The sequence below is a fragment of the Cygnus olor genome, chromosome 1 (genome assembly GCF_009769625.2).
Source record: "Cygnus olor isolate bCygOlo1 chromosome 1, bCygOlo1.pri.v2, whole genome shotgun sequence".
Lineage (NCBI taxonomy): Eukaryota > Metazoa > Chordata > Aves > Anseriformes > Anatidae > Cygnus > Cygnus olor.
This window is the reverse complement of record NC_049169.1, coordinates 184,401,882-184,423,769: the sequence shown is the minus strand read 5'-3', so window position 1 is coordinate 184,423,769 and position 21,888 is coordinate 184,401,882. Positions and strand designations below refer to the sequence as shown.

The following is a 21,888-nucleotide window of genomic DNA, read 5'->3' as shown; positions in this document are numbered from 1 at the left end:
AGACCTGGGCTGGAAAGTCTGTATGGTGCAGTAGCATGCAGGCACACCAGCTTGGCTTCCGAGCATTATAGCTACAGTCACGCAGATCTCTGCCTAAGGAAGGAGTCCTGCTGAGCGTTTATTACCTCTGGCACAGAGCCACAAGAATGCTGCTATCCTGCTTCTGGACACTGGCCTGCATCCAGCTGCTCCATGTCTCTCACGCATCCGCTGCCCTTCTGGTTATGAGGAAATTCAGGCAGAGCCTCACAGGCTTCCCTGCCTAAATTTGGAGGGCTTACTGAAGAGCTGGGTAGTTAGTCTAAGTCCTCTCAGCCCTTGTCCCATACATTATTGACAAAATGTCCTTCACTTGTAATTTCCTTTTTATGTATTCATTTCTTCTGTAAGCAGTGTCTAAACTCTTTAATGAGAGGAGACAAGAGCTGAGCCAATTTTTGATAAATTACTTTTCATTTTTAATCACTTTGAAAACTTGAAGGTCATTTATTTTTAGGTACATCACCAATACATCCAAACCTGGAAGGCATCCTTATGTCTGAATTCAATTAGGAATTGCAGTGATACTTGCACCAAAGTATCGATCCCATCAGAGTATCCCAGAAGTCTCAAGAAAAAATATTTTTTTGACCTGTTGCTTGATACAGTGCTGCTAGACAGGCTTTATAGCCAAACACCTAGATGCTATCGTAGGCAAGCTTCTCTTAATGTCATTTAGTGTTCACTTAGATTCACCTGCTTTACAAAAGGATAGCCTTCCATTTGCATTCCAGGTTCCCAAGGTTTGGAGGATTACCAACTCATTTTCCTCTTTTTGTCTTTGAATTTGTATTGTATTTGGAAAAACTTACAGCAGCTTGATCAGTATCTTAGTAGTGTCTCACAGTGTCTCTCTACTTTCTGGCAGTTTTTTTAGTATCATTCTCTTGTTGTAAATCTCTTTTGTTCATGTAATCTCGTTGTTTGTATAAACTCACTTGCTCATTTCAACAACATTACCTACCATCTCTATCAAGTCTTTCAGCAAGACATGATCAAACTCAAATTTAAATTTTGGTGAAGACCGTATTTTCTGAAAGAGGTAAAAGATTAGCCCCATTTTTAATTGACTGACTTATTTTGTAAAGTTGTTCTTTTTGATGACATTTTGAGCTCACATGGATTAACTTTGTGCTTTCTATAAGAGAATCAATATGCTGATTTAAAAATTTTTAGAAGTGGCCAAAATTTGTTAAATAGCAATCAATAATATCAGCTATGACTAATATGCTAATATCAGCTATGACTAGTGTATGTTAGAGTGGTCTTCAATGCAAAGAGCTTGAAAGAAAGCATGATTGCAATGCTATATTATGCATTAATTTCATCTTTTTCATTTTGTTCAAGGTTTGAGACTATGAACATAGAAAAATAGTTACCAGTTGCTAGCATTATAACATCTGTTGCATAGAATCTCCTGATGTTTTGTTTGAAAGTCAGAATAAAATTTGCCCTTGGTAGCTTGCCCTCCTGCCAGCTACACACACACAGACAAAAACTTTCTGAAAACAACATAAGAGAATTAATTCTGTCTGCAATTCTACACATGTCAATAAACCTCTTATTCCAGTTTGAAACACACCCTACAATTTTTGAAGTTTTTAATGAAAGCAAAAAGGAAAAAAATGTTTTTTGAAAAGTCATCCTATTTTAGTTATCCTTGTATTAGAAACATTGGAACTGATAACTGTCCAGATACATCTTTGTTACACAGAAGCAAATTTCTGTGTATGAAGTAGACACCACCTTTGGCAACCAGAAGAAAATACAATATTTTGTATTTCATACACAAACATGAGATATTGAGTATGACATCCTTTGCCAAGTAAAGACATGATGTATTATTTCTTTCTTGTTTTGTAAATCCAATTCCCAAATACACTTTTAATTATACTCATTTGTAATGAGATCCCATAATAAAGATTTCTTCAAAAGTTACAACTTCTTTACCAGTAATTGTTTGTGTAGACAGTGGTGGCCTAGTTTTGGACTATAACTCTTTGTTTAAACAAAATGTTCATGTTTAACGATATCATTGATTTTAGCTATTGAGAAATTTGTGCACCAATTTTTTTTAATCATGTTGTCATTTAGGTTTCTTTTGGTATATTCAGCATATCTGAGCCATAACCTAGTCACTTAAGGAAAGTGGATGTTTGCCACTTGAGAAATGTGGATTATTTGCTGCTAAGTGACAAATAGGTCCCTTTATCATTTTTCTTCTCTTCCAAATAAGCAGAGGTTCACTAACAAAGGCATTTAGCTTTTTGCTAATTCTTTGTATTCTATGTAATTCTTTGTATCTTCCTTTCTTCTTACAACGGTGCTTCATTAGCCCTCTAACTGTTTTTAAAACAATAAAAGTCACTCATGTGACTATTATAGGTTGGAGTAGATGATCTTACAGGACTTTTCCATCCTAAATGATTCTATGATTCTATGTTTTTGAAACTATTGTCTTCTTTCAACCTGTTTCACTGGCCCTTTAGCCAACTATTTTCTCATCTCCCTATTCTGTTTCTACAGTCTTCACCTCTTTACTGACTTGAACATATTTCATCATGTTTACAACTCTGTTTTTTTCCCTCCCCTCAAAAAAAGTAAACACTGCACTCTGCTATTTATCAATCAGTCTCAGTGTTATGCTCTCTGTGCCCCTGGTTTTTGTCCTGGCTGTGTAGACATAAGCCTTCCTGGCCACCTTCCCCCTCCTCCTACCTATTCCCTTCCCAGGGATTCTTTAGTTTTGAAGGGCTCGGAGCAGCTATGATTATACTAATTGCCCTTTCTTCGTGTACATAGAAACAGGCCATATTGCATGTGAAAAACGTGTGTCAGCTGAATGCTTTGGGTGATATAAGGCCCCAGTAATTCTTATTATTCTCACTTTCAAAATGATTGAAAAGTACTTAAAAGTAATCCCACTGTAGCAAAAGAAATCAATAAGAGTGGAGACAAGTAGTTTTGTAATATTTGCAGTGCCCACTATTTCAGTTAGAAGTCTAGTTTTGAAATCTATTTCCCAGTATGTAACTGACTTCTACTATTTTTTTTTCTTTTCAAATTGTAGTATATTTAATATGTGTTTGCATTTGTATATTGGTATTTTAGTTCTTTTAAGTCCTTCCTGCCACAGCTCTTAATAGAACTGGAGAATAATTATATCCATAATTTTTGTAAGTCATTTCTTCTAGTGGAAAGGGATTATTTTTAAAGGTTTGTGGAAAAACAAAATGACATCTCGAGTCAGGTAATAAATTCAGATGAACTTCTTCCCCCTCCCTCTTTTTTATTTTTGCCTGTTTAGCATTTTCCACTTTTTTACTCTGTGATGTACAAGCCCTTGCTGGTTAATTATGTATATATTTAGCTACTGCATGTGTTGGGCTTATTATTGTCATCTAATTAGATGTAACTCGAACTACTTGCTTCTAGAAAAATCATTAAAAATTCTTTCCTAATGACCTAGAGATGACAAAATGTCTGTAAAGTGTGAAGAAGCAGACAAGCACAGGAACATTGCTCTTAAAGAGTGTTAATCCAGATGCTGCAATCATCTAATTAAACAATATTTTGCTGTCATTAACATTTTCACCAAGGAATTGCAGTTATAATTTCTTTGTCAGCTGTCTCTAGCTCACTTTACCTTCAAAACTAAAGTGCCATATAAAAACATTAAATTGGATGGTTTAATTAAAAAGTTTTTTTTTTTTTTAATGAAGAACATATCCAGTATTTCTGAGATCTCATTTACTATGCCTCAGTTTTATTGTTCAAGTAGATTAGTGTCAGAGGCTTGCAATATTTAATATTCAGCCTTTAATATTAATCTCTGTAAGCCTACTTGGGAAAAAAATCTGAAGCTTCTGAAAAGGTATAGTGACTGCCGATAGCAGTACAGGTTTGTGTTTTATATTTATTTAGCTAAAGAAAGAAACAAATGATTCTTTCTGGAAGCACCAGACAATTGAAGAGATGGCTAAATATATTCGTCTGCTGACTTTTTACTCTGAAAATAACCATTATAAAGTCAGAACTGATGAAGAAAACATTCCTAATAAAGTTAAACCACTAATATTTATGCATGTTTAGAATTAGGGATTTGTAATCCCATTACAGCCCTAGATCACTGTCTTCCACTCAGATAAGCATAGATGTGTGGTCCTATTTCATCATGAGTGTTTGCTCTCCTTTTACAATTTAAACTAGGGTTCATCTTTCTGAGTCATTTTTATTTGCTGATATTAAAAAGAAAAATGTTGAATTAAGAAAAATAAATGATGAACTTTTTTACTAAACAACTTAATGGTTATTATTAATAGTTAATCTCTTCATAAGAAAATATGCTGTATAAATATTGAAGTAGGAGAGAAGTAAATATTTTGTTTATTTAGGCATAAGACTATGGTTATATTTACCAAATACATAATCACAAGGGCTCCATAGTATGTAGCTTATCCTGTCTAAACTGTGAGATCATCTGCTTCAAATTATTTCTCATTGCGGAGTTAAAAATCAACAAAAGTTTTACTGATAACACAGAGCTAATTCCACATGATAATTTTTTCAATTGTCCATAATATAAGTAACCTATCAAAAGCACACAGCAAAGAACTCAAGTACAACAGCTAGGTTTGGGATTGCTTTTTTCTTGTGCTGTTTACGTATTTGTGATTTTCACATGTGGAATTGGAACAAAAAGTCAAAGTCTCATTGATAGAATACTGAAATTGAAAAGAAATTAATGGAACAAATATTGAAATGAAATAAAATCTCAATATGTAAAGTCTCAGTTTTGAAATTAAAAGTAATTTTGGATAAACCTAAATTTCCTTTTGAGAATTTTGAAGAAGGATGTTCTTACCTTTACAAATGTTTTGCAGTGTTTTCTAAATTTATTTTTTAGTTACCCTTTCCATTAGAGATTTTGATTCTGAAGAATCATAACTTTTGCTTACATTTTGTATTAAACTATGCTCACCTCAGTCATTCTTTTCCTGAATCTCAAAGTTATTTTAGTCTGCTGTCTACATAAACAACAAATGTATAGCAATAATACAAATGTACAAGGTAAATGTGTCACTGAGATATATTAGAAAGAAATTTGTGCAGTAGTTAAAATTATTTTCTGACTTCTAAAATATTATGTGAATTAGTTCTTTCTTCATTTTGGATAACATTTTAGAAGAGGAGAAGAATATATTAATCTAATTTATAGAACAGGAACAGAAGAATTCAGCAGAAATCAAAAGGAAAATTTCTGTCTCTGAAATTTCACTACTATCTTTTTGGTATATTTTCTGTTGTGGAGATTTTTACAAACTCTTCTGTTAACTTAGTTGAGGATTGTTATGGTGAGAAAACCATTTATTATATAAAGGAATACTTGTATTAAAGTCACATTATAAAAAAAAAATAAATTTGACAATCTGAAGAAAATTTAGAAATCATATGTAATTAATCCCTTACTAAAGCAGCTAACAATATTCTGATCTGAAAGACATGAAAATGTGACAGACTTACCTTCCTTAAAGCTTTAGGAGTCCCCCAAAATTTAAACAAAATCATTGATATTCTGCCAGAGAGTACTTTTCCTCTCTCATGCTGATAAATTTTGCTTTATTTCTTGATCTAATTGTCTGATAACTACTCATTGAGTCCAAGAATGGTTTTGCATTCATTCACTGTTAAGATTAAAGAATTGCCTTTATTCCTATCCATGTTTATTTGTACGGTGTACACAGTGCTGTTATATATATATATAATATATATATATATATTTAACAAAGTTGTAGTATTCCAAATGTTAAAAAAAGAAACAAACAAACAAAAAACCATAATAATAACAATGTCCACCTTTCCCTTTTTCAGTGAGACTATGTACAAAATAGAAACACATTTCTTGTTCATCAACTTCCATTGAAAAATAAGGTGCTTGTAGAGCAGTGAAAGTTTCATATTTCATTAAAGCAGAGCTGATTTTTGTGGAGAATTGCAAATGCTGCTCAGAACAAGGAAGCCTGTGTTTTTCTGTGCCAGGTTTTGTACCCCAGGAATCTGTCCAGAATCTGGAAGGAAGCAGTTAGCAAGACAGGGCCGTAAATCTGCTGCAGGACTGGGAATTGTTAACCTGGGTTATTTCAGTCTGCTAATTATATTATATAAACACACACACATATATTTATTATGTGATTTTGTTTTTTAAGACTCATGTTGCATATTGTGTGGTTGCCAGTAAATCAATATGGTGGATGCTTCTGTACTGAGCAACTTCGTTCGTCTTATCACTGAAATGTTAGACACTACTAAATACCAGTTGACACCAAAGTAACAGCCTTTCCAAAACATACTTTTCCTGGTGATGAACTCATAATTTTCAGTTCACTTCAGTCTCAAATTGTTCTTTTGAAACAGTATCTAAAGATGGCTTTTGCGTATTTGAGCTGCTGCTGGGATCATAGCAATGTTTCTTTCATTACGTTTGTAGAGAGTAGCCTGGGGCAGTTAGCTCCATCTTTTATGAGTGGTAAAATGTTTTTTAATTTTCAAAGTGGCTAGGAAATACTGTTACAGTAAGCATGTCTTCTTCCACCTCTAATTCTGAGATCTCATCCTTTCTTCAGTGGAGAAGTGTTGTGGGGAATAATGGATTAATATGCTTCAGGTCAGACCTCCATTTTCAAACCTCAAATAGAGACCCTTGCTGTTGGACTGTCATTTACAGCTAATCACATTGCATATAGCTGATAGAAAAATAATACTCCAGTAGTTTTAGATTTCAGCTTTTGTGCTAGAAAACAGCTCCATGGAAATAAGAAGGAAAGTGCTTAATGGCATAAGGTGTTTTATATTGATTTTGAAATATACTGTGCTGATATTACGCTGATTTCTGTGTCGACTTCTGTTTCAAAATAAGTGCGTCTAAACAACTGCTAATCTCTGGAATATTTATACCTGATTCTGTCTAGTGGGATGAATTAGGAGCATGTGATACAATGAATGTAACTGCTAGATTGTTTTTCAGCTGGAGAAATTGACACTATTTCCTAATTCTTAAAACATTTTCTTTCTTAATAGGACGAACGTACAATGATTTGAACCAATACCCTGTATTTCCATGGGTGTTAACAAACTATGAATCTGAAGAGTTAGACCTGACCCTTCCAGGCAACTTCAGGGATCTTTCAAAGGTATTGTTCAATACTGTTACAGACACATAGCCAGCCTTTTTAGCAAGAAATTTTGCTTTATAACTTACAGTCTGGTTAATAAGTAAGTCTTTATCTTAAAGTCAGAAAAGTATGAATTAGACTTCTATTTTAGAATAATTTTATAATGAATCTGTACATTATGTATTTATATGACACTAACAGATCCAGTTCCAAACTTGGCAACTGTTCAGTGCCTTTTGACTTCCATTTCATGATGAGACCACTTGATCTTACTGTCTCCCTTACTTCATGAAAACTGATCCTTTAGAAATTAAAAATTCAGACTAATTTTTCACTTCTTTTGCAAGGCCTAGACTGTAGTAGCAGCACCTGTTGGTTTAACAATTGTTAAGTAAAGAAGTCTTTTTTTATTTTAGAATATGGAGTACCTGGTTCCTATTATTATTTGTGGTCCTCCAATCAAACTTGGGCAGTTAGTTTTTTTATAATAATAATACATTTCCTGTCATTTGTTTCTCTAATATCACCAGACTGTGGTCTACCCAGACCTGCTACGTAAATTGTGCCAATAAATTGGCACATATATAATATATAAATATAAAATATATATAAAATATTTATATATTATGTATGTGCCAATTTTTATATAAATATAATATATATATATTTATTTATATAATATATATGTGCCAATTTATATATATATATATATATATATATATATATATATATATATAATTGGCAGAGAGAGCCCACCCTTGGCATCTCAGTGTCTTGTATCCCTGTTGGAATGGCTGTACTTGCAGAAGCTCTACATGCAGTACCTATAGACAATTGTAACTGTTCCTGCAAGCCTGCTTTTGTGAGACTTCCAAAACAATTTGAATAGTACTTGATTGAATAATAGCAGATAGACACCTAAGTTTCCCCTCCTTTTTTCTTAGGTAAATAAAGATTTTTTTAAAGAAACAGAAATCAAACTACATTAACTATAGGCCTCAAATGTAGAAAATTTGGTTGAGACACTACTTATGTTGTGCAAAACTACTGACCTTTCACAATATTATATGTTTGCTTCACAAATGTGTTTTTTACTTATATAACATCACTGTAACCTGTACCAGAAACAATAAAAGAAAATCCACAAATGTGAGTTAAATAAAGATCAGTAATAAACTTGCACTGGCTTGTTCACTAGTGAATATAAAAATATGTGCCAGATAAATAGGATGCTGCATTCAGTTCTGCTCTCATGAGAGAATGTAGTTCTATGAAGATAGCTGGCAAAACAGTAAATATTACATGAGCTAGCATAACATGTCCACTGGATATAAACACTAGATGTATTGACAATACACTGGTTCAAAGGCCAGATGTCTGAAGAGATTAGCCAGATAAAAAAGAGTGACATGAATAGCAGTGTGTTTTTAATGTTAAAGTAAATACTTACTTTATTTTTAAATGGAAAAAGAAGCATAAAATAAACTCAAACAGCAGCTTTTAGTACACCAGACATGAAGTGGCTGAATAGAAGTTGTCATAGAGGGAGATGTTTTGCATGATTGGAATAAAGAATATATTATGAAAGCTTGTTATGAAAAGTTACATTATTTGGTAAGAGTCCGTAAACACTTTTGCTTTGTTTTGTTTTAAATAAAAAAGCAAATGATGTATTTGGAAAAAGCTTTTTATAAAATTTTATAGAAAGAACTTTTTATTTAAGGGTCAGAACAATTTGTTTGACTCAAATTCAATTTCCATACTAGTGTTACGGTTAAGGTACAGGACTGAGAAACAACACATAGATTCACCTTTGCCTTTGTATTTTTGTGCAAGAGATTTTAACTAGTTTGCACAGCAAGAGCATCTTAATGAAATTTAAATAAAAGTATTTTCATCCACTACATGAAGATGCATGGATAGTTCCATATCTAGAATTTATCTGTATTTTATAACTATAGTATCAGGTTAAAACTGTATTAGTTGACTTTCTGGGCTGAGAATGGCACTATACAGCTATGGAAAAGTGACCAAAACTCCCTACACCCTTTGAAAGAGTAAAAGCAGAAATGTCTCATCCATATGAAAAGGAAATGTGAGAGACTACCTTTATTGTAGAATTTATAATCTAGCATCACACGTCTTATCAGAGTAAAAATGGATTAGTCTTTGCTGAAGAATGAACTGTTACCAGTTGCTTTGGGCAAAAATATTTTGCTACATGGATGTTAGGGAAAAAAGAAAAACCACTAAGGAAACTAGTGGCAGGCTTCTTTGAATTTACCCCATACTTGCTATTTTATTTATTTAATTTTCCTCTTGCAGCAAATGACTGTTCATTTGGTGCACACAAATTGAGGTTAATCAGCAAGATTTTTAATTATACAACAAAAGAAAATAAGAGACCTAAGCATTTTCAGTTAGCTTTTTCAATGTGTATGATTTCATACATCAGGAGAGATTAAGCTGATTCTGCTAATGTGTGAAGTGCCTTATAGAGGAAATCTCTGCACCTGCAAGAAAAGGAGAAGAGGAAGATCAGATGTTTCCTGTATTTATTTGCAGCAGGCCAAAGGGAACTGGTGTAATTCTGAACCAGAAGCTGGAAAGTTGTGTGAGCATAGTGCAACTCCCAGCTCTGCTCCTTAGGCAGTACTACAGCCACACTACTGAGATTTGTCACCTTTGCCAACCATTCTAGAGCGAGCTCGGGGACTTCTAGCACACCTCTGTATTGCAAGCCGTAGTCATACCTAAGCAGTTTACCCAGGAACACTAGAAATATTTGTGGAATGGCAGAAATGAAGCTGTATCTCTTGAATCCCAGGCTACATCACTGCTTCATCCAATTCAGTATCTCTCCAGAGAAGTCAAGGTGGGACTTCCTAGCTGGAGACAGGATCTACCTTCCCTGCTTCTTTCTTTCTTTCATTCTTTTGTTCATTCATCCTTTTCTCTCTGGGCCAGGGAAGGATAATTCCCAGAAAATATTCTCCCCAAAAGTTTTCACATGAAAATTTCCACACTGTGCAAGAAGAGGGATGACTCCCATGATGTTTCATGTAAATAGCAGATATTTTGTGCGTTTCATCATTTTCCTTCAAATGAAACCTAAAGTAATTGAAAGAAAAAATGGATTCTGACTCTGAAAAGAATTTTGATGAGGATGAAGGTAATCTTCAGAATACAGCTTTTTAGGTTTATCATTTAATAAAATGAACATATGTCTTCTGAAAGTAGATTATTTTGGCTACTTTTGCAGGCATCTTTTACATAAAAATGGTAATGTACAATCTTATGACATATCTTTTATCTTCTAAATTGAAATAACACTTCTCTCTGAAGAATCTTGAAAATATGATGGTGTATTTACGTTACTATTTTATGTGACTTTAGGAAATAATTGTCAAGCTCTTGAGAGAAAGTACCTTTTCCATTGAATACATCTATCTATATATGCACATTTAATAATGTTGTTTAAACCTATGGGTTAAATCACCATTAAAAACAATATTTTGCTGATATACAAAATAAAACATATTGTAATTGATATTGAGGATTATTTATGTTTCACAACCATTCTCACCACTGTAATCATTTTACAGTGAAGAACAAAACCACATAACTTATTTGATGAAAGGCATCTGATCGGTTTCAAATATATACTGAAATGCCTGGATTTTTGACTTTCAATCTTGCTGTAATCACCATATCATTCTTTACTCTGCTTTCAAGCACATATGTACAATAACATTATGATGGATCATGCCTCTGTATCTCATAGCCTCAGAATTCACTGTAGCATGGGGTAAGATGCACCTTCACAGTGGAGGGAAGATATATTCTCAGGGTGTTTTTCCATTAGAAAGTACTATCTCACTGACTCATTTGCCAATTTGTATATCCTTCTCAGAGGGGGTGAACATTTCCTGTAAACACACTATAGTGTGAATTACTGCCTTAGCTTTGGAAATGTTCAGCTAGGGACTGGAATTTGTTCTGTAAGAAACATGGATACAGACTGTCTTGATGAGGGTGGTACTGGCAGGTCCCATCCAGTCCACAGAGCAACCCAGAACCCTGGTATAATTTAGTGAAGTGCAGATGTATCTGCACAGTTTGTCAGTGGAATAGGAAAAGAATGTCTTTTGCTAAGTTACTCTTTCAAGAAAGTAGTTGAGCAATGATTTTTATGTATTGGCAATTTACGTGCTGTAATAATGCCTACATGTTTCCTGAAAGTGACAGGATGTGTAATGATACTAACAAAAATGCAAATATTTATTTTATTCTTTTTTTCCAGTAGTTGGGAAACAAGCCTGGAAAGTGTTAGGGAATGGCTCCTACTTCCCTTTCAAGAATGTTTTGTGAGGTCTTGCCGTGCAATCTACATCAGATAACACTGATCCATAGGGATTACTCATACATTTTACACGTATGAGAAAGCTATTAACATCTCCACAACACAGCAAAGTATTAAGCATCCAGAGTGTTTCATGTGAAAAATACTGAAATCGTAGTGTTTATAAATGTAACACTTCATCAAACACTGCTACTTAAAAACAGGCTATAATACCTAAAATTGGAAAACAAGTTCTATGTCAGCCTTTTTAACAGTCATCTCAAAAAATAATGCAGCACAGAAGCCATAAAATATGTGTAGCTTTAGAAGAGTTCAGTTACATACATAGTGCATTGAAACACACTGATTAAACCTTATATTGGTATTTAATTTCTTGGATTTCAACTCAGTAGAAAAATTGTACTCTGGAATGAAATGCAAGAATACCTGTCAGCATTTTGAAATGGGTCAAAGCTCTTGAGTGCATGTTTATTTTCAAGTTGTAATTCCATTAATAATATGAATTTATAGTAAAAAAAAAAATCTTACTATGAATTTTTGAGAAATTCAAATCAAGTAATCATTTAAAATTGTAGTAAGTTCTTTGGTGCGGAAATGTATTCTCTTCTTTGTGTTTGGTTGATTTTGCTACAAAAACTAAAATCTGAAGATTCTTTGTAGATAAGTAATAGAGAAACACACTACTACTATCTCATCTGGCAAAGCAGTTTTAAGGTCACTTTGCATTTATATCTTTCAACATTTTGTTTACTTCATATTTTATTTTCCATATTCCAATGCCTTTTGTATCACACAGTAACAAACAGATTTTACAAAAAAAATTATGAGATAAAGTGGGTTAAAAAATCATAGAAAAGCATAATCACCTAAGTAGACATGTCAAAACCAACAGTTCCTATTAATGTCTTACTTTATTTCTTTTCATTTTTCCTTATTTATATAGATTTTCTCTTAAGTATGCTTAGAATGGTCTTAGAATTTGTGAATAATTTCCAAATTGTATTGTTTTTAGAAAAAGCTTGTTTGTTTCTCTTAGTAAAACCTGGCTTTGTTCAGTCAGAAAGTAGATCCAGTCTTGCAGGGCTATGCATGGTTTTTAAGTATTTCTGCTTAGGATCACCAGACACCATCAGCAGTTCTGCGTGAAATCTTTTCATCATGAACTGTGCATTACAAAGTATCCTGTGTGAGCAAAAGTCAGTTTTCATTAGCTGTGTGATTATGGTGAATGACAGCAACAGAAATATTAGTTTGGCCTCAATGCATTTTAAATGCAGTTTTAGAAGTTTATTTTCAGAACAATGTTACTGAATTAATTGGGAAACAACTCATACTTCAAGAAGGTCTTGAAAGTTTGCAGATGTGGATCACTTATATTTGTCAATTAAAATAAGGAAAGTCATAAGACTTTTAGTACAAAAGGCCTTTGAAATAAAATTCTAAAATTACAGCAATCTGAAAGGATTACTACAGCATGGAATGAGTTTGGTTGCAGAATTTCATATTTAGTGAATCTTAATGTAGAATTAACCTATGACATACCAGACATGCTGCCCTTCAGCTGATAATATGTTTGACCTCTCATCCCTTTGCAGCCTATTGGTGCTTTGAACCCAAAGAGAGCGGTCTTCTATGCAGAACGTTATGAGACATGGGAAGATGATCAGACTCCGCCTTACCATTACAACACCCACTATTCTACATCTACTTCTACATTGGCTTGGCTTGTTCGAATTGTAAGTGTTTCTGGATCCTGCTTTTCATTAGCATCTTTACCTACAGCATCTCTTCTGTCAATTACCACTAGTTTGATTTTATTAATGAAAGTACCTTCCTATCAAAATCTCTGTGTTCTTCATTAACTTAAAAATCTCACAAATTCTCTGTGTATACTATGTATACTCATTTGTAGTGATCAGGGAGTCCTTCTTACCTAAACAGTCTGAAATATATTTAATTGAGGTGGTATAAGGACATGTAAACCATGTGATGAAGGAATCCATCCAAAATTAAATCCATCTAAAAAGTCTCTAGACAATATGGAAAATTGATATTATTAGTATATTCATTTATTATTTTCAGCTAGAGACAGATATATACAAGATTAAAGAAAAACATTTCATAAAAATCACATTAAATTGTGTCAGATTGAGAGGGAAATTATAGTAACAGTTTTATATTAAAATAGTATGCTGTAACATTTTATGCAAATGAACTGTAACTCATAATGAATTAATAGCTTAAAATTTTCAGAACTGTAAAATATAGATTCCAATTTCAAACTGCTATTTCAGTTCTAGAAATCTCATGCTTAAATCCTGCTCTCAGAATTAGTCCTAGAGAAGGGGGAAAAAACGTTAAAGATAGAATGAATCTGGATTTGTTTGATGTGTTAACACAATGAATTACAGAAAAGGGAGTGTTGATGAGAGACTTAAGGTTTCATAAAGAAACCTGAATTCAAGAAGAATTGAGTCACTGTGTAATTACTGAACTTGAACTCCACTCTGTCAATAAAAATCTGTCATATAAGGTGCATTGTAAGCATGTTTCACACACGACCAACCAAAACAGCTGCACAAAGCTAGAGATCTGCATTATCACTCATCTCAGCTTCCCTAGACATGTCCTGGTAAGAAGGGAAGGGAAGAATTCATGCATCTGTGAGTTCAGGATATACTTCTTAAACCCGTGGGAAACGAAATGTTGATTACACTTCTATACAGGGTGATCACTATACTCCTTTTAAAGACTGCTAAATTATTCATGTACTGTGAATACATTTTATGGTTCACATATGCTTCTTTGTTCCCTTAAAGTGTATTAAAAATAGTGGTTTTATTTGCATGTTTATCTATTAATTTTGGCTGGTATTCAACAGAAGATCCCCTCTTGCTAACCGGCACATTCTTAGGTCTAAAAGTCTGCTTGCTGGCTGAACATATAGCACACCAAGGAGTATTCACTTCCTGTATTAGGCTAATGCTGTGTCATTTTTACTGCTGTTGTTTATGTAGTACTGTAGGTGTTCTAACTGTCTTTCTTTCCTGCACTAAAGGAGTGAGAGAATAAGGTCTCTGCCTTGATGACCTCGCAATATAGATCTGACAAATTATGTTTGTTGGAGCAAGCAGTATATTGTGAGAGCATAAAGCAGAAAACAAAAGCAAAAATAGTGCTTTCCAGGGAAGTGGGATAGTGCCAAGAAGGTGAAAATATCTAAGGAGCATACGTAAGATACACAAGAGCACATCTAGATAGATATTTGAGGTTTAATTAAATACAAGTGACCATCAAAGAAAAGCAATCCCTACTGGGAGGAGACAACAGAAGTGAAAGGGTGGGAAAACTTTAAAGCTCATAAAAAGGAAAAAAAGAAATGCTTGAGAAGACTGGAGAGGACTGCATGTGGAAAACCAAAATAAAGATTTGAAAATAAGTCTCTAAGGAGACAGTGAAAGATCATAGATATGGAGATTATAAAATCATCATGATTCGTATGGAGAGATTTTTGGCTACAAAATAGAAGATAAAAAAAAACCCTAAGGGAGAAGATTATGCAAGTGAAGTTGATAGATAACGCTAAGTCAGATTTCTGGAAGTTTAAGAAGGATTTCTTGCTCATGAAATTTTTCAGTCGTGTTCTGCTATGAGTTAGTGAAGATGACCATATAAGATTTTTTATTTTTTTAAATAAATTATAATCTAGTCCAGGAAAAGGAAGGTGACAAGGAGAGGTGCAGAGATCCAAACAGAAAATTACTTTCAGTATTTTAGGAGATTGGAGAAGTTTTGTGGGAAGAAATGTGTTACAAGAGAGCTTTTGCCAGAAAGGGACAACAAAATGAGAGTGAAAGACAAGAGTGGAAAGCAAAATGTTGGGAGAAGACTGAGTCACCCAAGGAATAAAAGGAAAGAAAGAAAGAAAGAAAGAAAGAAAGAAAGAAAGAAAGAAAGAAAGAAAGAAAGAAAGAAAAAAGAAAGAAAGAAAATGAAAGAAAAACAAACAAATAAAAAAGCTATATATAAAAAAATACACTGAGAATGAGTCTAGATAGAAGTAGAACAAAACAGTATAGAGTAATGGAGATCTAAGGGGGAGAAACTATATGCTTAGACCTTTATATTGGAAGAAATAGTTGTTGCAGTAAGGAAGGTAGTTTCAGCCTCTCTGAAGTGTATATATAGAGAGAGTTTTGTAATTGCCACAAAATTTTAAAAATAAATTATTTGAATCTTGCTTTTTTGGCTTTGACAGATGCAATCTGGTTCCTGTCAGTTCTTTTCAAAACATTGCTTCAAAACATATCATATTTCTGAATCGATTCTGTGATAATCTGGGACCTACTGTCTTATATGTCCCTCTGTTTCTTTCCTTTATCTAATATACCAGGCTACTTTTATAAAAGGCACTTTATACCTTAGCCTCAGTTCTGTCCTGTGTTATTATTCTGATATCAATCTCTGCCTGCCATTTGTCATTAATCTGTTTTTCACTGCAAGTATAATTTTCTCTGAGAATTGAATTATTTTGTATACTAAGATTGTCCATAAAAAGTTCATCTTTAGACTTGACCTATTTCATTACATTTTCAAAAATATCACATTGGCTCAGCATATAATACGTTGGGACTACTTATAATTACAGCAAACATAATCAATTTGTTATTAATGTGTTCTTCTTCCACTTTTCATTATATTTGATAGAATAGGCTGTAATCCTTGACTGAAGTAGTTATGAGATACTATGAGATACTACTGCATCTGTAAAGCTTCTGTTTGTTTTTTCTGTGACCCGTTTGTACCAGTCTAGATGTGCTCCATTCTCTTCTGCAACAGCTCCAAGAGAAAAATGAAGGCAGTTTTAGGACTGTAAATGGCTCAGCCCCACTGGGCCTTTCCAGACTGGTTACAGTCCCTCTTGAGGGTTTTACAGCTGAGCCTGAAATTCTCCCAAAGCAAGACTATGCATGCACTCTTCTTCTGTACAGCATCCCCAACACACATACATGAGTCATGCACACATTCATATGTGAACAGAAATTATAATTTATCACTAACTTGTACATGTTGATTTAAACTAATGGTTTGTGCATTTAAGAACACTACATCATTACAGAATTTTGAAAAGTCATGAAACAACCCTCTAGCTAGCTAGCTTCATAAAAACTGAGCCACTGCCTAGAAATATTTGATGCTAGTATTACAAATGAATCCCAAATGATCTCCAAACAATAGGTTTGTATCTAAAATCAACGGTTTCTAAAGAGTGATTAGCATTCTTCCTAAATTGATTAGTAGATTATTAGCTAGATACCTACTTTACAGAGAGAGATATTGAATGTGAAAGTCTACTGTATTGTTCAGTCAGGTTAATAAAGGTGATAAAAACAAACACGGAACATTGGAATTTATATAATATTGCTTTTCCATCCTTTGAGATGTTACTGAAATCACACTCTTTTGAACATCACACGTTTAGATATAAATCCAAGAAACTCAGTCAAATAAACCAAAAGGTTCTACTTATTCATTGGGAAATCTGAGCCAACGTCATCCACAGGTTTTCTCCAGCAAACAGAATAAAAGGTAATCTGGAAAGGGATGCTCTGTTCTGTTGGCACCATTCTATTTTGTACAAATGAAGTTCTATTATTTCTATGTATATTTCTTACATATATGCTTCTGATTATATCTAACTATTCATAACCATATTCATGGTTATGTTACCTTACCACCTGATTTGAGAGTCTTTCTTTTTTTTTCATTTGTTTTCCATCTGGATCAGTGAGTATTTAAGTTGCAAGAAGGCAGAATAGTTAAAACAAAGAATTGTACATCAGAATGCCATATACCCTTGTGGCTTTCTACCTGAAAAGCAGACAGAAGAAAACAGAAAAGTAGACAGAAAAAGGAATTCTGTCTTGAATCACATGGAAATTGAATATCGATATTGTTTTCAAGTTTTTTCAGGTGAAATAGGCTAGTTATGGTGCAATTGGATGGTTGCTGTTGAAGAAACTGTGTTTGTATGAATTAGTTACATCTTTTTGGAAATGTTGGTATTAGAAAGTATGATTCTCTAATGGGGTGATCAAGAAGTTTGTAGAGGACAGCTGGTTTCTGGTTTCTGTTAGAATGACTAAGTACCTGTATAAGTTAGAAGAAGTCCTGGATTTATTGCGAGTCATGTATGATTAAGCCCTAACCAAAGGTGGGGAGGATTTTAGGTCCTCTTGTAAATAGATTGAAGTAAACCTGAATCTGTTCTGTAAGCCTGAGCAGGACAGTCACAGATATATCAGATAAAAAGTGTACATCACTCTGACAAAACCCCAAATAACCTTTTTCTACTCTGACAAAGGGCTGAAAAGACATTTTTGTTTAACATAAGATGTCTCAGAATGACACATCCCTTCCTCTCCACTCCCCTCCCCTCCCCTCCTCCCACCATAAATGATTCCAATGGGACTATGTGTTGTGAGAGTGGAGATGGAGGGAGAGAAGTGCTGTTGAATGGAAAAATTACTTGTTCCCACAGCTTAAGCTTGTATTCATTGTAATCAAGTATCCCACGAATTTCGCTTCTCATTGGCAGTGAAGAAGGCATGAATTTTATTCAGAATATGAGGAATGAGTGAGATGGGGTTATAATGAAAACATTGTGCAGCTTTCTAGTTTTCATAGCAACAAAACCTTTACATGAAATGACAGTAATCAGTATCATAGAATAACACTACTTAAATGAGTCTATTGAATGAGATATGAATTGTATTTATATGATATAAGCACTTGACTTTCCAGAGAAAAAATACCTTCAAATTATGTGAGAGGTCTGAGATAAAGCTAGTAAAAGCTCTGAATTTCTGCTAAGGATTAAACATCCAAAAAGATAGGCACAACAGGTCATAGTAGGATAGCATAATAGGGCACCCTGTAGTGCTCAACTATTAAAGGTTTAATCCTTGATTATAAATTTTATTGCTTTTGTATATTTGTCTCAGATGCTTAAAATAATGTTGTCATGGAATTTTGGATTAATATTTTTACATAATTTATTGTAATTACATCATTTTTTCTGGTTTCTGCTTTTTTTAATCCATAGCTGCTTCTGATTTCAGAAACTCAGCAGTGACCCACAGACAGTACCACAATGGCATTCACAACAACTTATACATCTTACAAAGAATAAGAGTAGTAGGCAGGGGCTGGTAGGAGGCAGAATTGTTTGCGCTCAGATAAAAGACTTATAAAGTTTTCTGTATCAATAAGCTAGAAAAAATGGCATAATTTGCAAAGACTGCTATTGCGAATATACACAGAGATTGTCAGGGGGGAGGGAGGTGAATGTAGTTAAAATGAAAATAATTATATTGTTAACAGAATTTAATGTAGATATAATGTTAAGATTATAATAATAATAGAATTTTAGGGTGAATAATCCTTCAGATATTATCCAACTCTGTGTATATTTTTTCAGTTGTATTTTACATGGAGTTCCCTGTTGGAAGCACTGTAAAATATCATAGAACCAGAGAACGGCTCAGGTTAGAAGCGACCTTAAAGATCATCTAGTTCCAACCACCCTGCCATAGGTAGGGATGCCACCCACTACATAGGTTGCTCAGGGCCTCATCTAACCTGGTCTTGAACACCTCCAGGAATGGGGCATTCACAACCTCTCTGGGCAACTTGTTCCTCTGCCTCACCACCCACCCTCTGAGTGAAGAATTTCCTCCTAATCTCTAATCTAAATCTCTCCTCTTTAGGTTTAAAACCATTCCCCCTTGTTCTTTCATTATCTGATTGAGCAAAGAGTCGCTCTCCATCTTTTTTATAAGTCCCCTTTAAGTACTGAAAGGTCGCAATGAAGTCACACCGGGGCCTTCTCTTCTTTAGTTTGAGCGGCCCCAACGGTTCATATATAAATACATATAACAGAAAACAATTTATTTCTTTCAGTATTTCAGTTCATTGTGATACTTTTATGCTCCTCTCCATGTTGAGCTACCGTTAAATTCTAATACTCTGTTCAATTTATAAACCTCTTTGTCATTTGCTACGCACTCCCTATTTCAATAATAATAAATGCAAACAAAGTTGTTGTGCAATGCGCGTTAGGGTACTCCAACAATAAATGATATTGTGATGTTTTCATTTAATTTATTTATTTTTAATTAATTAATTAGCACATATTGGCATTCTCTGATTGGAATTAATGTAGTATCAAAAATAAATTTCTTAGATTTATGACTGTTGTTTTGAAAGTATCTTTTAAAAATAAATTCCCAATGTTTTAATAGAAAAAAAATATATGAAAAAAATCAGAATTCAATTAGAAAGTAGTAGAATGTCTGGCATTGTTATAATGAAAATGATTGCATGTACTCTGAAGGTTAAGATACTGGCCCTTGAAAAAAAAGTCTTTGTTCAAATATAAACAATTGCCTTAAGCTACTTCTAACGTACCAACATACTGTGATAACAGTAACAGAGACATCTAATTCCTTCTCCTTTAAAGAGAGAAATTTGGAATATTTCTCTTTGAAAGAAAGTAGTTCGTGTTGACTGTTGCATATGATAGAAAGGAGTAATTGGGAAGACATAAGGATGAAAAATTAGAGAAAAAAATGGTCTCTGGAAATCAGAATTCCCTCGTCTTCCATCTTCCTCCTCGTTTGGGATTCTTTCAATACCTTTGCATCCACGCTTTCCTTATGTGTCTTTTAGCTGTTGTTAAATGCTACTGAAACTGAACTCCTTTAGTCCTCTATAATCCTGGATAATTTAAATACAATGTGTATAATGTGACATAATTCCCTCAAAAATTCTTCAGGAGTCCCCTGCTATGTTCAGAAGTTTCAGAAACAAAATATCATATATATAGAATAAAATTCAAATAGTAGCTGTGTAATACTATAATATGAATTATGATCTGGTGATTAGGAATTGCTTTGAGGATTAATGAAGTTTCCAAATAAGCAGACATACGTGGAAATAAATTTGGGCATGAATTTAAAGGAAGGAATAAAACTTTTTCAAACACTCACCACAGTACTTTGGAGAAAAGGAAGAAATGGTTTCCATCCATGTGGACATATTGCCAAATATTAATTGAATCAGAGAGCTAATGGTGTGGTTCTGGAAAACCAGTTGGCAGTAATCTCAGTAATCAGGTCAAATTAAGGATTTGGTCCACTGTCAAACCCTTTCCCTATGGGAAAAGCAGTGACATAAAAATGGCTTCTCCAGACTGTCAAAGACTTGAGCTCTTCCTACCCAAAACTTAATAGCTGCTTCCATTAGTAAGTGTTGGGAGTGTGGTTTCAGACAGAATTAGCAAAAATAAAAATTCTAAATAGTTGGGCTCTGAGTGCCTCTGTAGGCACTGTATACTCTGTATACTTTTCTTAAAACCTGGCATATAGATGAAGAATGTTTTGAGCAGGGAAAACATCATAGCTGACATTTGGCTGCCCTTAAATAATGATAAAGTTGTAACTGTAGCCTGCCTCAAAATGTTAAGTACAGCCATTCTGCCCACCAGGAGGAAAAATGGAACTTTCTGAGGTCTTTTAAATTAAATGAAAATAAAAGGAAAATCCAAGCAGGGTTTTTTTTAAGATTTTATTTTGACATACTGTCTTACAAAGGGTAAACAAAACATGGTAATATAAATAACACAGAGAGTGTTTACGATGGTTGCGGTGAAGTAGGCAACCATCATGAACTAGAACTTAAATACATAGGTCTGCCACTGATGGATAATTAAATTTATGGCAGAGTGAATATATAAAATAACCTTTCCTGCTAGAGCTCAGGATCTATGCGTGCAAAACGTGTTAGCACCAATAAATGTACTAAGATATTTAGTACAGATAATCATGTATAGATATAAATACGAAGTGCCATATTTTTCTTTAATTCTTCCTTTACGAATTATTTTGATCTGAAAAAGTCATTTGGATTTCATTAGAAACCTGCCTCATGATTCCTTCTGCTGTTTTCTTAATCTGTCTTCATTTCATTGACTACAGGAGCCCTTTACAACATTCTTTCTAAATGCAAATGATGGCAAATTTGACCACCCAGATCGAACCTTCTCTTCAGTAGCCAGGTCTTGGAGAAACAGCCAAAGAGATACCTCAGATGTGAAGGTAACATATACACTAAATGGACTAATATGTACTTTCATTTATGGTATTTTGTTTCTTGTAGAGACAAAGAATATTTTATATGTCATATCTTTATATTCAGTACACTAGATTTAGTTTAAATAAAAAGTAGATGTTACCAAAGATTATTGTTCTAATA

At 33.7% G+C, this 21,888-nt stretch overlaps 1 protein-coding gene across 11 annotated transcripts in view; it reads left to right on the top strand.

The window, feature by feature from the left end:
- NBEA (neurobeachin) overlaps positions 1 to 21,888 on the top strand; it is a 514,211-nt gene that overhangs the window by 423,590 nt on the left and 68,733 nt on the right. For all 11 annotated transcript variants that reach the window (XM_040543716.1, XM_040543666.1, XM_040543691.1 and 8 more), the window contains 3 exons: positions 7,117 to 7,229; positions 13,170 to 13,310; positions 21,612 to 21,731. In XM_040543716.1, coding sequence (XP_040399650.1) covers positions 7,117 to 7,229; positions 13,170 to 13,310; positions 21,612 to 21,731 — 374 coding nt within the window. The remainder of the gene's footprint in view (positions 1 to 7,116; positions 7,230 to 13,169; positions 13,311 to 21,611; positions 21,732 to 21,888) is intronic.